Source organism: Crocodylus siamensis, chromosome 1 (genome assembly GCF_052110815.1).
Source record: "Crocodylus siamensis isolate JL-2025a chromosome 1, ASM5211081v1, whole genome shotgun sequence".
Classification (NCBI taxonomy): Eukaryota; Metazoa; Chordata; order Crocodylia; family Crocodylidae; genus Crocodylus; species Crocodylus siamensis.
This window is the reverse complement of record NC_143395.1, coordinates 126,501,818-126,517,545: the sequence shown is the minus strand read 5'-3', so window position 1 is coordinate 126,517,545 and position 15,728 is coordinate 126,501,818. Positions and strand designations below refer to the sequence as shown.

Genomic DNA, 15,728 nt, shown 5'->3' with positions numbered 1-15,728 from the left:
TATAAGGAACCTGGTTCTTTCCAGTCATTCAGTTGTAATCAGCAGGGTTTTCCTATGACTTTTCCCCTTTTTCAAAAGGAAAGTCTCCTCTAGTTCAAAGAGGTGAGAGACTAGGCCCAGATAACATTATGTTCTGTTTTTTTCCTTTCCACATGATGGAATTTCTTTTCAGATGTTCTGAAATAGGCCACAGCTGGCTACATAACAATCTGCTGACCTACAGTGTTTCATTTTTCCTTATGTTCCCCTTTATTTCTGTATCTACCAATGTCTCTTCCTTTTTGCTTAGGACTTTGAGATCCTTACAACCAGGACCAGCCTTCTATGCTGTGGCACTGCTATAAACAACTGGGAATGTCTCCAACAGAAAACATTAGTCATATTTTGGGTTGCTTTCCAAATAACGTGTTTGGCTCCCCTGCTGCAGAAACTGATCTTTTTGGGAGCTTCCTTGGGCATAAATGGGTTTTTACAATGGAAAGTAAGCTGCAATCTTGGATCCTTCAGACTTTGTGGAAAATAATAAGTTTTTTGCTGGTAGTGGAGGGAATGTACAAAGGCATCAGAAGAAAATTCAAATCCATTCACTTCATCCACATTTTCAAAAAATTACTGGATTTTTTTTCAACATTGATTTCAACATTCAACAACTTATTTGACATTGTGTTCCTAACAGCAGAATCCTGGAAAACATTACTCATCTGGCTAGCTCCCTTAGCCCATTTAGTCACACTTGAGTCATTGAAGCATTGAGGACAATGGGACTGAAGTGAATGCAAACTATATGTGGGAGTAATGGACTGGCAAGATCTGGCCCCACATTACTCCAGCAAAGTGGTTTAAAAGTTAAAAAGACTTGTTCACTCCCACTCTCAAAGCTCATGTTTTCCTCTTGTTTTCACTTACTGTATTAGATTTCTATCATCGAGCAAAAAGGTAAAGGTCTTGGTCACAAGAAATCAAGTTCCCTTTGTGCCATTTGTAAGAATTGAGGTGTTAGTCCCAAGGTCCATGTGAGCAGACATCCTCAGTACTTTGATTGCTTTGCAGTTCCAACCAGATTCTTCATAATGTTTTAGAAGGCAGCAAAGGTACACACAGATGTCCAAGGACCTAGCAGCATGAGAACCTCCGCATGCATGTCAGCAGTGATCTCAAACACACAGTGCTGCTCTACATGGGCTGCCTCCTCTATCAGAAACAGTGATGTTGTGTTTATGTAGTGTTTCAAGTGCACTAATCAACCCTGCTGCATGACAGGGACATCCCCCCACACCGCAAAAAGGCAGCTGCACTGCTTATGGCTTAGCACAGAACTGTCCAACCGGCAGCCCACAAGTGGTTAACTCATGGCTCATGGACTCCTCCCACCGTTAACCTCCTTGGCTCCCTACCCTTTCCCTACGGGTCCATGCACCATTTCCAACCAGCCATTGCTATCTCTCTCCATCTCCAACTCCTGCTATTGCTGCCCATCACTTGCTCCCTTCTGGTTCACTGGGGACTTCCCCGCCCACCTTGAGCTTCTGCTTCCTGATGTTGCCAATAGAGGTAATACAGCCCCTAGGCACTCAGAAGTTGGCTTGGGAGACATCTGGTCTAGAGTAATGCAATTTGCCTGAAGGTGCTGCTGCTGGGCATCGTAAGCTTACTGCAGAGGCATGGCCTTGATGACTAGGAAAGCAAATTTTCCAGAAAAATACCAGATATTAAAGGAAAAGGATTTATAACAAATGCTGAGATGTGCCATATATAGTTTGACAACCCTCTTTGGCAAAGATTAACCAGGAGAGAAAATGGATGCCTCATGTAAACAAGACATCAGCAGGTCTACCCTGGTAGGCACACCATCAGGTACCTGAAGGAATACACAGAACACTGATCTGAAAGAACCCCTCCATCAAACACTACACACAAAGGGAAAACTAAGATTCAGCACTACAAAGGACATAGACAGAGTGGCCTGGGGTAGACAGGGATGTTGGGGTTTTACTCATGCACTACACAAAAAAATGTATTTTCTCAATCTCTTCTTCAAGTTATTGGTAGAAAAACATTCTTGTCTTCATCACTAGTTTGAAGGGTAGGCACATACTAAACAATTCTGTGTATGTGCTCTAAGTGTCAGAAGTCGAATAGATAAAGCAAGGGAGCTTTCACAGAAAGATAGTAAGCTGTTTCTAATAGCAATGCCTACTCCCTGCTCTCCTTTCTCCTGTTGGCTTTCTGTTCCAGAATATGGTGTAATCAGTCTCTTGGATAGAAGAGGTATCTGACAGCCCAGTTTCTGATAATGCAGCAACAACAATTCTGAGTCTAACCAATTCGTAATTTAGAAGTACTGTTTTCTGTAAATCAGAGTCCAAATTGAACCTAGGGGTAAGAGTCCAAACATTTCAGCATGTGAAATGCTTTATCATTTTGACTAGTATGGATCATACAGAGACTTTTAGTGTGTATGCCGAGGCGAGAGTATGGAGGAGTGAAGACTGCCCAAGGCCTACCACCCCCGCCTCCCTTTGAGGCCATTGATACCGAGTCCAGATGTTCAGTGCCTCAATGATTGTAGTTTCTGCCAGGGAGTAACAGATTAAAGCTGTTGCTAACTTCCTAATGCCTCAGCAAGAAACTATTTCTGTCAGGGTGATATCCCTTAGCTTTTTCCCAACCAAGAAATACCCACAAGGCAGTGGGGGCTGGGGTTTTGAGGCACCCTATACTCACCTTACTCTGGAGGTTTTAACATTGGGGTATTTTATAGGAACTACCCCATCACGAGTAGCCCCATCACGTTGCCACCAAGCCCTCTAGTCAGATGTCATTTACAGTCATAGCAAGGATCAGTTACACACACACGCCAACTGGATCTTTGGCAGTTACACACACACACACACACACTAACTGGATCTTTGGAAGTTACACACTCGCAAACACAGATACACTCATATTTTCTACCAACAACTTGAAGAAGAGATTGAGAAAACTCACAGAAATGAGATGTTATAATACTGGGGAACTTCAATGCAAGAGTTGGATGTAATTTCAAGAATTGGCCTGGTATTCTGGGCAAAGATGGAATTGGTAATATGAATGAAAATGGCCAGTGACTGCTAGATTTTGACTTGCATAAAGTGTTATGCATTACCAACACCTACTTTGCTGGGAAAATCACAAAAAACACATGTCATGGAAACATCCAAGACCAGGGCACTGGCACCAATTAGATCTAGTACTGACCAGGCATAACCACCTGAAAGAAATCCTGCATACCAGGTCTTATCACAATTATGACTGTGACACTGACCATGACTTAGTCTGCTGCAAAGTCAGACTCAATGTCAAAAAAACCTACCTTTGCCAAGCTACCAATCATCCTCAGATAGACATTAGTCAAACTGAAGACACAGAAAAATGTAGACTATTCAATGGAGAAGTTGTAAAACCAAGGGTTGGGAAAGCTTAAAAACTAACGTACAAAGCTGGTATAACAGTGTTGGACAAAAAATGCAAGAAAAATGTAGACTGGCTTGAAGAGCAGTCTGAAACCTTCTACCACTGGCTGAGAACAAAGGGACAGCGCTAACCAACTAAAAGAAATCTCCCAACACTATAACCCTGGAAAATGTGAAAAAGGCTTGAAGAGAAATGCAGAGGGAAGCTAAGAGGTGTGCCCAAGATTTTTGGCTGACACTCTGTGCCAATATTCAGAAAGCAGCTGACATGTTATAGCCATGGAATGTATAAAGGCATCAAATGAGCAATTGGTCCAGTCAAGAAGAAAACAGCTCCACTGAAAGACTTAAATAGAAATGTCATTACAGATAAACAAAATCAACCTGAGTCTTGGATTGAACACTATGGAATTTTATACTCCAGTAAGACTGACACAAAGTAAATCAAACACAAAGAGCTCAAAGTATTACTACAGTTTGAAGTTTAATGGACAATGAGCCTACTTTAGAAGATTTGAGATTAGAAACATTAGAAATTTCATTCAGCATCAATGTAGAAAGCTGGGAGAAGCATGCAGAATCCCATCCGGTCTAAAGGGAACATCTGGCACTGGGCGCAGCTCAACATGAAGTGGCTTTGATCCAGAGGATGGAGGCAAAGCGAGAAAGAAGAAAGCACCATGGTGTGGACTTGGACTCTAACTCAGACAACACATGGTTCTCTGAAACTTGTAATGAGTAGCATCGTTCCTGAATTGGGCTCGTCAGCCACAACAGATTCATCAGGCACCTGACTAGACCTCTGTACACCATGATGCAGAGGATTGCTGGTTGCCTAACTAACTAACATAAGAACATAAAAGTGCCTACTGGGTCAAAGCAATGGTCCCTCTAGTGCAGGGGTGTCAACCTACCCTGGAACCTGGTCTGGACCCATATCACCGGGGCTCCTCTCAGGCCAGATCCCTGGAGCCAACAGCAGCTGTGGTGGACTTCTGTCTAGGCCAGTGGCATGGGCTGAGGATCAGGCAGCAGCATGTCTAGGGGCAGGCCACAGCATGGGTCAGGCATTGGACAGCAGCAGGTCCAGGGCTAGGCAGAGCAGGTTGGGGTCAGGCAACAGTGCAAGTCCAGGAGGTGGGCAGCAGCTGGGCAAGCAAGGGCTGTATTTGCACAGCCTGTGCTTGCCTCCCTGCCACCAATGACCATGTCCACAGGGATCCAGAAACCCTGAATTCTGTGGCAGGCCATGGCCCACTAGCCTGCCAGACTGCTGGTGGGCCAACTGGAATTGTTCCACAAGCTGGATTCAGCCCACAGGTTCTGCTTGACACCCCTGCTCTAGACCAGTACCCCGTATGCAACAGTGGCTAGAGCAAATCCTTTTAGAGGGACAGCACTGAACTGAATACATCTACAGTGATCTGTCTACTGTTATACCCTCCCAGTCATTCACCAAAGTGATGCCCAGTGGCGATCAGCATGAACACAGGATTACCACTCCTGTCCTGCAAGCCCTCACCTAAGCAAGTATGCCTGATCCTCACAAACCTTTTGGTTGGGTTCAAAGAAGCCAGTTACCAAGAGTAAGTTATTGTAAGCGCAGACATAGACACATATCTGAAACAATAAAGAAAGAATACTAAAAACACTAGCAGAGAAAGAGCACTACCTTTTCATTTCAAGATTGCTCCACTATGTAAGCCCCCTTTTAAAACAAATCTCACAGCCGAATGATTACATAGACCAGGCATATTTTTTAGGAATCATTATAAGCAGATTTCTTCTCTCCCACAGCAAGCTGGGAATCTCACTCTCAGCTCTCTTATTGGCAGCACTTCACACAAGCTGTTGAGGATGCTGGAAGGCAGCTGATGAGTGGAAAAACATTTAGCAGGTCACTGAAAATAAAAAGACAATGCCATCAAAGAGCAAACACAAACAAGTACAGTCAAATGTTAAAAAGTAGCAGTGAAAGGCCCTTCCTTTCCATCTATCCAATATTAAATACCTTTTCAAAAGAAACTTGCTTCTTGAAAGCAAAAATTTGGCCTGCTCCTACCTTTCCAATTAAGTTAACTGCCAAGGACACTTTAACTGGATTTGGGTACCTGTAACCAATCCATCTTGGCAAGCGTGTACAGAATCTTTGTTGCTGGGACAAAAGTCCACTGAAAGTTCACAGATATTTTTTGCTCAACATGCTGCAAAAGACACAAGGGGCTGGGATCATACCCCCCTTGAAGTCATTGACAAGCCTACCACTGACTTCACTTGCAATAGAAGCAGGCCCCCAAAGCTCAGAAGACAGCTGCAGGTCAACTGAGGGTTAGCAACAAGAGAAAATATCAGTGAGCGCTACAAAATGAAATGTTCCTACGGGTCCTCCTCCAACTTCCTGGGAAGTCTATGCGAGCTTTGCATAGATTTTAATATTTGGATGGGACACACAGAAGCAGAGATACTAACAAGAACAGTTTCATCTCATTGTCCCTCCACCGCATCCCTTCAAAAATCGCCTTAGCCAAAAATCCTTAAATATCACTCATCAGAAAGAGTGGACTCTCCATGCTGCTCTTTGTGATGATCCTTCATAACAGGAGCTAGATTCATATTCAAACAAATGGTTGTACCCTCATAACAGCATGCCTGCTACTCACTTACCTGGAAGTAGAACAGGTAGTGAAGTGTGCAGAGTTAGTTTTTCCAAGACGTTTTTCATCCAGGAGAATTGTGCCAAAAACCGGGAAGGAGAACACATTTTTCTCTGCATGTCCTCCTGCAGGGTTTGATTCACAATTCCTACTTCCAAGTCAATTTTTGTCTTCTTTACAGTTACCATATTTTTAAATAAATGCTGAGTTGCTGATTCTAAGCTACTTAATCAAAGCTATCTCCCTCTGCCAAATGCAAAACAATTTTAAAATTTATGAAGATTTAAGAATTGGGTGTATTACAATTTCTATGCAAGGCCAAAATGACCTTTTCAAAGACAGCCCCAAAAACCTTATATTATACCATATATGATACTGTACGGAATTATAAAACTATAAACTTTGGTGGTTCAAGTCATCCTGTAATGCACATAAAGAGAATGAAGATATATGGGCATCATAGAAGTTAGATTCTAATTCATAAAAATTGAAAAATGCCATAATACTAAATAATGTGGCCGGGAATCCAGAATATGATAATAGCTTGCAGCCATTACCTCTGACCTAGACCCTGAATCGATCAAACCATCTTTGTTTTGCATAGCACTTAAACTGTTAACTTTAAATCCTACTGATTGTACTGAGACATATGCACATGGTCAAAATTAAGCATATTTTTAAAAGTGTTGCTGAATAGATAAACTTCAAGTGTTTTACTGAAATCCAAGCCAGAGTATCTTCTTGCATTACCCTCACCAGTTGTCCTGGCCATTTCACCAGTAATGCCAGCCTCACTATCCCTTTGGTTTCTCCTGTCAGTAACATTTCTGCACTTCCCCCATGTAGCCCCTTTGTGCTTAGCAAAAATGAAATATACTTAACAGGCCTCTGCTCTCATTTCATCTAGGCATTCAGAAATGCTCACTTTTAAAAGGCCACACCAGAAGTACACCTTTACACTTGGATCAGAACAATTCAATCCATTTGAATCTCTAAGGGGTAGCTATGCTAAAACTGAGGCTCTCAGAACATATCTGTATGTATTCCCTTGATCCTAGGTGTCCTTGTATTCATCTCATTCTCTTTTGCTCATCAAACTCACCATCAAGGATCCCCATCCCATAACTATTGCTGGAGTGTGACATCTTACCCCTGCACAGTCCTACTAAAGCCAATAGGTATCTGAACAGGTAAAGCGATTTGGTACACACAAGTAATGACGGGACTGAGGCCTTTTAGCTTCTAAACTGTTTCAGGCTGAGACTAAGCACCTGTAAAGCACCTGGCACACAATTTGCCATATAAAGTAATAGAAGCATAGTTATTACTGGAGGTCTTTTCTTTTTTATTCTTAATCATTATCAGCCCACCCCGATAAGAATGCAAACAACAGTTGTATTGTTGTATGACCTTGCAAACTCCTTGGTGGATTAGCATGAGCAGGAGGCATCTCTGGAATGACAACATAGGCACAAGCTCACCAAACACAAGGACATGCATTTACTACTGGGGGCAGGTACTAGAGATGCAAGTGATCTCCTCCTGTGGCTCATTCCCAAAAAAACCAATTTCCCTTTCCCTTTCCTTTTCCCCAGACAGGAATAAAACCCCTTTCTCTGATCTCCTTCCTAGGATTACTTCCTTAATCAGAACTCCTTCCAGTTGGAAGGAACAATAACATCCTTTATGGGCTCTGTGAGGCGGTGGCATAGACAGAGACCCAGTCAGCATAGTAACTCAGTTACAGTTCCCCTTTTAAAAAAGATGCATCCTTGAGCAAATTATGAAAACACCCAATTGTTACACCAGCCCAGAGTCCCAGTGTAGCCTGAGGAAGGAAATATCACTTGTCATAACCAGAGGTTCTGGCTAGCACAGGGATGAATCTACCAACCTTTGTGAAGTATAAGGAGTGCAGGTTGGGCACTGGCGATCCAAAACTGGTCTTCGACCTGACCAGCAAAGTCTGGCTCTCACAAGGCTGTGACTTTCTTAATTCTAAGAGGTGTCCCATCTGGTCAGATATAATAATGGTAACATATGAAGCACTAACATTTAGGGCAGTGATGGGCTTCCCTGGCATATCCTTTGAACTTTGGCTGTTAGGGCAGATGACTAAGAGGCTCCTATTTACTCTAAGACAAAATGTAAGCCTTGCTCATATTTCATTGCCATCTCTTAACATACTCCCCATCACTCTCAAGAATCACATAAGATGTGATTCTGTCTGAAGTTTGAAATGTCTTTTCTGTAAAACATTTTGAAAATCTGACTGGGAGTCTAGGAATATTCATCTTAGACCCATTTGAATAAGATGGGCATTTCATGGCTTCTCACTTCCCTTATTCACTATAAAGTCCCTCTACTTATGCTGACATAACTCCCCTTTTTGCATATCTAAAATAACTTGCAAGCTGCATCAGACTTTCCCAGTGTCTACCAGATTACTTCTTTTGTTATTTGCTACATCTATTATCTGGCCTGATATAATGCTTGAGGGCATTACATCCTCTGCCATAATGGTCCTGCATACACCAATAAAATCATACTGACAAATTACAGACATACATTTTCTAGTTAGATGTAGTCCTGTTGCCAGACTTTTTGCTACACTCTGGGCACATCTACATATGCTATTAACATGCAGCAATACATTCCAATGTGATATGCAATATTAACATGTAGCAATAAACTCCCGGGCTTGCTGTTTAAATGCGTTCCCAGGACTGCAGCAAGTTGAGCTGGGTTGGAGCAGCACCGGCTTACAGCCAGTAAAGCCTGACTCTAAGCTCCCAGAATAACTCCCTGCTTAGTTGTGACCTGAGATCTTCTGACAGCCAGAGAAAACACTACAAGGACACATTGAAGTCATACCTGAAGAAAATGGACACCAACATCAAAAGCTAGGAAAAGCTAGCTACTAACCAACTCCAGTAGCACCACAACTTCAACCAGTGTCAGCCCACCTCAAGGTAAAGCATTTTGCCCCCAAAGCAGAGGAAGGAAAAGGATAAAAATCCAAGATGACTGTATACTCCCTCTTGCAGAAAGACCTGAATCGTCAAGACCCATCAATGAACCATGGCAGACATTATCCTTGAATTGAGGGAATTCTGCTGCCGCCACTGAATTTCAGCCAGGCCTGGCACGGGACTTATAAGAAAGCCCAGTTCTACTTCCACCCAAGAAATTTTGGGCAAGTCACTTGCATCCGAAGAGCCTCCCAGCCCAATGTTAGAAATATTATTAAAAATGCATTATCAATAAGTCTTGTTAAAACAGTGCAGCTGTCAGCCCTCCCTGGTGTCTTGTTAAAACAGTGCAGCTATCAGCCCTCCCTGGTGAAAGAACTGGGAGAGCTACTGAGAGCTCTTTGTATTAAGGTATCACTCCCTCTTTGTTTTGCAAAGTTACTATCTCTTTGTTACAGTAAAGCATATACTCCTCAGCTTTTCTCATGCAGATAAGAGTAAATTGTAGTTCTAGCCTTGAAGCAAGGAAAAAAATTCAAACTCTTGTAACCTCAAATATTGTCTACCCATGCGCAATGAATTAATACATATAAGCCTATCCGCCCCGCATACTTAAGTAGTTAATTATAATACACATGCGACGCATGATTTGACGTATTCACATACATGTTTGTATGAATCAGAAATGAGTTGTAAAAGTTCCTCCTTCTGCACACGTGGTCAGGAGAGAGGGGATAAAGCCAACTGGGCAGTTTCCCTCGGGGGCAACAGAGTGTTTGATCTTTTGTCTCTCTCTCTGACCCTATTTGCAAATATATACCTTTTGTGTTGCTAATAGAGTGTGTCTGTGGCTGAAGGTTTTTTTCGCCTCCCGAGAAACGAACCGCGATTTTTACATCACCAAGATGAGTCAGAATTTATATCTCTTTGAGGATCTAGGTCTTAGAAGTCCTCTTTGTTTCAGGTTTTCTTTTTTTCAAAATGTTGTCTGAATCTGAGTTACCCACCTTTAGAAAATGCTTTAAGATCTTCAGATAAAATAAATGCTACTGAATGAGTGCAAAGGGATTGTGGTGGTCATCTTTGTTAGTGGTGGCTGTGATGCATGTTGTAAACCACAGGTTGTTTTTTATAGCAGCATTTTAAGTTTCAACTTTGTTGTAGTCTGACATGAAAATCCTATTAAAGACTGGGAACATGTATCAGAGATTCCAAGAGGTTCAGAGTACAGAGGTACTTAACTCAGCTTTTGGAGTGCTGACATGTTTTGTAACAGGCATGCTAATACTTAACTTTCTATAAACTAAAAGAGATTAGTACTTATACACAGTAAATGCATCTCAGAAGACACTTACTTTAATTAACCTACCACTGCAGGGTCTCTCTTGTCACAGGTGTAATGTGTACAGTCTTCTTCATGGAGTTCTTGGGATCCTCTACTAAAACAATGTGGTCTAGCTTCTTTCACTTCCTCTCCCCTCAACAAGCAGCAGCTGTTCTCCCCGGCATTAGGGGGAGAACAGGTTAGAATCACAAGACACCACGAAGCCCTATACTATTTGTACTACAAGGAGTCAGATGGGCCCTAGAGGATTGGCACCTGAAGGGGAGAAAGGCCAAGCAGGCACAGAGAGGTTCTTCCTGCAAGTTTGTCTAAATCTAGGAAAATGAGCATAGGCCTCTGTCAAACAGGAGAATTAGGCAGGGGCTGCTACCATGTGTTGATCTGGGAGAAGCACAAGGTTTCCCTGGAGGTAGGTACAGTAATGCCCAAAGCGTCCTGGTAACAATCACTCTGAAATCACTCAAGTGTTACTTAAAAGAATGGCTGCATAATACGCAGCATCTCCAACCATTTTACAGTAGTGACTGCTTTGTCTTCTCCATACAATTCTTTGCTCACTGAGCAAGAGTTTCAAAGTTTACTGGAGTGGTGCTAGGGTAAAGAACACTGATCTGCCCTAATGCTCATGCTACAGCTACAGAGGGTGAAAGCTACGGCCCACAGGTTGCTTTTGAGCCTATGGGTAGAAACTTAGGAATACCCAGTGGTATAATAAGCAGAGTTTATAATAAGCAGGAGACTGGGGGTGGAGGGAAATGTTCCAAGAGCAGGGGGAGAGGGGACAGGTGCTGAGAGCAGGGGTAGGGGGACAACATTCTCACCCCCACCGGGAACTCTACAGTCCTGGCTGAGCTCCTGCTGCCAGAGCATGTACTCTGCCTACTTCAGCTGTTGCTCTTAAAACAGTAGCAGTGTAGACCATTTTGGAATTCCCAACATAGGAATGCTGCTGGGGTGCAGACTCCATGAGGGTAAGGGGCAATGCCAGCGCCCCTCCTAACTTGGTGCCCAGTAGCACCCTCTTGCCCACCCCTAGTTATGCTACTACCAATGACTGTCCTCAGTCATGCCCTGTCTAATCTTTCAGGCCCAGAGCCTGTGATTTTCTATTGTTCTACACACAAGCCTGTGATGTAACGGCCACAAAATCTGTTGTTTTACCACAGGGGGAATACTTCTATCGTAAGGGATATTTCCTTGCATTTTGTGGACATCTATTGGTCTATTCTACTTCTGCTTGACATGAAAGTGTCTGGGCATGGCAGCCATTTTTAATACAACAATGTTTTGTGTTTGATTTAAGCCCTACTTAAAGAAAGGCCAAGATACTATTTATAACCTATCCTTTTACCCAAAGTTCATCATTCCTTTTTGTTTCCTAAAACTCAAAGACGTAACTGAATACTCTGCAGAAAGTAAAGATCAACTAAAACAACTTATTGATTCTAACCAGAAGCAGACAAATTACATTGCAAAGACTAGCTAGCTCATTTTTATTTGTAGTATTCCATTTGATTAAGGGAAATAATAGCTAGACATGTAGTGAGAAAACGTATTCTGAAACAAAGATATGGAGGCAGAACTATTCCAGGGAAGGGCCAAACTCTCTGGTAGCAGATTATTTTGTCCAAACATTCTAGCTGAATAAAATGGTCCAGCTGTCAGCGAAACATTTAGCTCTTCATAGAATCTTACAAAACGTCAGATTCACCCACCAGTAGTCATGTCGTAAATTTATTTCAAAACACATGATTGATTACCACGGAGCTATAAATTGGAACACAGAGTAAATATTAACAAGAATAGAACTTGCATAGTACACAGTACAGGAATGCAATACACAAAGACCAAACAAGACAATATACGAAGACAAAGGAGGACTGATAGGGATTATTGAGGTTTCACTGAGTTTTAGCACAAGACTACATGCAGTACTTTCCCCATACACATGACCCCAAATAAGATACGCACCTTTTTTGTAGGAAGACTGAACAAATTTTTAAAAAAGATGTTTCCCAGAGTCATGTCTGAATTCTGACAGGGGATCCTGACTGCATGGATGAATCCCAACCACCGCTGCTCAGGCAAAAGCTTAAGTGTTTAAACTTCTCAGCCACAGGTGAACTTACCAGCTGATACTGCCAAATCTACAGCAGCTGTGAAGTTAAAAGTGTAGCTCTGCCCCTGAAAAGTGAACTCAGCTCCTTCCCTCCTTGAGGGTGCCAAGAGGGGAAGCACAGCAGCCATTTACAGGGCCTCCATGCTTCCATTCCAGCACAGAAACCACCTTCCCTGCTGGTTGGCATGCCCCCCAGTTTTGTAGAGCTGTTTTTTTGGGATAAGCATGCAAGTAAATATGATATCAGTTTTGTATAATAAAGGCGACATAAAATAGCTAGAAAGGATTCATGCAAACAGAACATGGTTTAATGATATGGACAATGCTCTATATCCCATGAGGTGCAAACCATAGAGTCATAGATTGTAAGGCCGGAAGAGACCCTGGAAAATCATTGGGTCCAGCCCCCTGCACCAAGCAGGAAAGATAACTGGGGGTTAGGTGACCCCAGCAAGGTGACTGTCTAGTCTGCTCTTGAAGATTTCCTAGTAAATGATTGCACCACCTCTGGAGGGAGCTTATTTCACAGTCTGGACACCCTGACTGTGAAGGAGTTTTTCCTAATGTTGAGCCTGAATTGATCATCCAGGAGTTTGTGGGCATTACTCCTGGTTTTCCCCAGGGTGCCCTGGCAAACAGTTACTCACTGACCCCTTGATGTAGTCCTCTGGCATAGCGGTAGGCTGCTACCAGGTCCCCTCTCAGCCTTCTTTTCCTCAGGCTGAAGAGTCCCAGATCCCTCAGCCTTTCCTCGTATGGCTTGCCTTTTAAGACCCTGATCATATGGGTGGCTCTTCTTTAAAACTCTCTCAAGCTTGTCCATGTCCTTGTTAAAGTGTGGTGCCCAGAACTGGGGGCAGTACCCCAGCTGCAGTCGCACCAGTACTGAGTAGAGCAGGAGAAACACCTCCTTAGATTTGCTGGAGATGCATCAATTGATGCATGCCGGAGTATTATTTGCCTTACTAGCTACAGCATCACACTGTTGGCTCATATTCATACTGTTGTCTATTATTACTCCCAGGTCCCTTTCTTTTGTGGTGTTGGTCAGTTTGGTGCCGCCAAGCCTGTAGGTGCATTGGGGGTTGCTCATCCCGAGGTGGTGCACTTTACATTTCTCAACATTGAACTTCATCAGCCCAACTTGCTACCCTGTCTAGGTCTGCCTGTAACTGTAGCCTATCTTCAAGCATGATCATGTTTCCCTATAACTTAGTATCATCAGCAAACTTGGCCAGTGAGCTCTTCATCCCCACATCTAAACCCTTAATAAAGAGGTTGAAAAGTACTGGACCGAGCACTGACCCCTGCGGGACATAGCTGCTCACTTCTCACCAGGATGACATGGATCCATTCACTATGACTCTGTGGGTCCTATCCTGCAGACAGTTTCTCACCCACCTGTCTCAGAGTTAAGCTCACAATCCTCCAATTTTCTCACAAGGAGATTGTGGGATACTAGATCAAAGGCCTTTTGGAAGTCAAGGTATATAATGTCAACCTGCTCTGTTGTGTCCAGGTGGTGAGTTACTTGGTCATGGAAGGAGATGAGGTTGGTAAGGCAAGACCTGTCCACAACAAAGCCAACTGTCATTCAGAAACTTACCTCGTGGAGGTGGTGCCTCCATGAAGCACAGCTAAGGCAAAACTAGCATTAGGTCACTCACTTGCAAATCCCTAAAATTATTTTCACTGGGACTTAATGCAGCCCTCAGCATAGGCTAGAGCATCTGTAGAAGTTGGTCTAACTTTGCCAACCCCCTTTTGAGTGCCTATGGGCTGCTCTACAGCCTAGATACCCACAGTGTGTTGTGGTCACTTCCACCCTTGTTCTTCAGGGGCAATGTAGACCTGCATAGGCAAGCCCTATGCGTCTCAGATGCTGAAGAAACTTCCTCTGATGTCATTGGATCAGACTTCTAAAAAAGGGTATGTAGACACCAAATAGACAGAAAGACATCTGGGATTTTCAACTCATTTAAGCACTTAACTCCCGTTGACATCAGTGGATGTTAAAAGCACCTAGACACTTTTGAACATTCAAATAGATGTTTATATGCATCTAGAGGCCTTAATAACTTTAAAACGTAGCTCATTGCAATTCCTTTGGTGTCATTTCTACCCCAGCAAAGCAGAATGTGATCATACTGTAGGATATAAATATTTCAAGCAATGTATACAGAAGTGAGGAGCGCAGTATATGTATGAAATACTTATGAACTCAGATTACTATGATACATTTTATGGAGGAATAATCATCTATCTTGTAGCACATAGTAACAAATCAACAAAGATGCCATGTAGCACACCAAGCTTAATAACCCAAGGTTTTATACATAAAACAAGATAAGAACCTACTGAGTTTGTGTCACATGGGAATCAAGGCTTCATTTGAAACAGCATGTGAGAAATAAAGGTTGCAACGCATGGCTTGTCGATTTACAAAGTCAATTAACTATTTTACTGTGACTTTTGGTCCAATACTCTGCCACTATTTAAGCGGCTCTCCTGGCAAATGCAGAGCAATGCTATGAAGAGCAACTTGAGTTAGTTAATTTAATGAGTTGCCACTTACAAAAATGCCCACCTTAGATGACATTTTAGAGCACATAGGAGAATTTGACTTGTTCCAGAAACGCACCTTTTTTATCTTATGCCTCCTTTCAGCTGCCTTCCCTCCTATCTACGTGGGTGTCGTCTTCCTGGGGTTCATCCCTGAACATCGTTGTCTTAGTCCTGGAGTAGCAGAGCTGAGCAGCAAGTGTGGCTGGAGTTTGGAAGAGGAGCTGAATCACACTGTTCCTGAGTGGGGAAACCATGAGAAGTCTCTCACTAGTCAGTGCTGGAGATACAACGTGGACTGGAACATGACTGGCCTCAGCTGCACAAGCCCACTGGAGAACTTCACCAGCCATAACAGCCAGAGCAGGGTTCCCCTCATGCACTGTGAAGATGGCTGGGTTTACAATTCTTCAGGAACATCTATTGTGACCGAGGTAAGACGCACTTCATTTTAAAAAATTGCAGGTGGGGACCCCCAATCCATCTAATTTTATCTATTTTTTTTGCAAAGTTCAAAATTCTGTCGTGTCTATTAAGCAGGAAATTCTCATGATGCTGAGCAAGCACGATACAAAATAATTGTGTGTCAATACAAATTCAGTACATTCTCAATGCTGAGACTAA

The 15,728-nt window shown here is 42.8% G+C and overlaps 1 protein-coding gene and 1 long non-coding RNA gene across 4 annotated transcripts in view; one reads left to right on the top strand and one right to left on the bottom strand.

Annotated features, from left to right (window-relative positions):
* Positions 1–1,956: 1,956 nt before the first annotated feature.
* LOC149873310 (uncharacterized) overlaps positions 1,957–15,728 on the bottom strand; it is a 50,068-nt gene continuing 36,296 nt past the window's right edge. For both annotated transcript variants that reach the window (XR_016441783.1, XR_016441782.1), the window contains 2 exons: positions 15,184–15,344; positions 1,957–5,353 (listed from right to left, as the gene is read on the bottom strand). This is a non-coding gene — a long non-coding RNA (uncharacterized LOC149873310). The remainder of the gene's footprint in view (positions 5,354–15,183; positions 15,345–15,728) is intronic.
* The window catches only part of LOC149873311 (solute carrier family 22 member 2-like), a 44,325-nt gene continuing 33,961 nt past the window's right edge, over positions 5,365–15,728 (top strand). For both annotated transcript variants that reach the window (XR_016441777.1, XM_090042436.1), the window contains exon 1: positions 5,365–15,538. Coding sequence is in view for 1 of the 2 variants with exons in the window: in XM_090042436.1 (XP_089898562.1) it covers positions 15,122–15,538 (417 nt within the window). In the remaining variant the exon portion in view is untranslated. The remainder of the gene's footprint in view (positions 15,539–15,728) is intronic.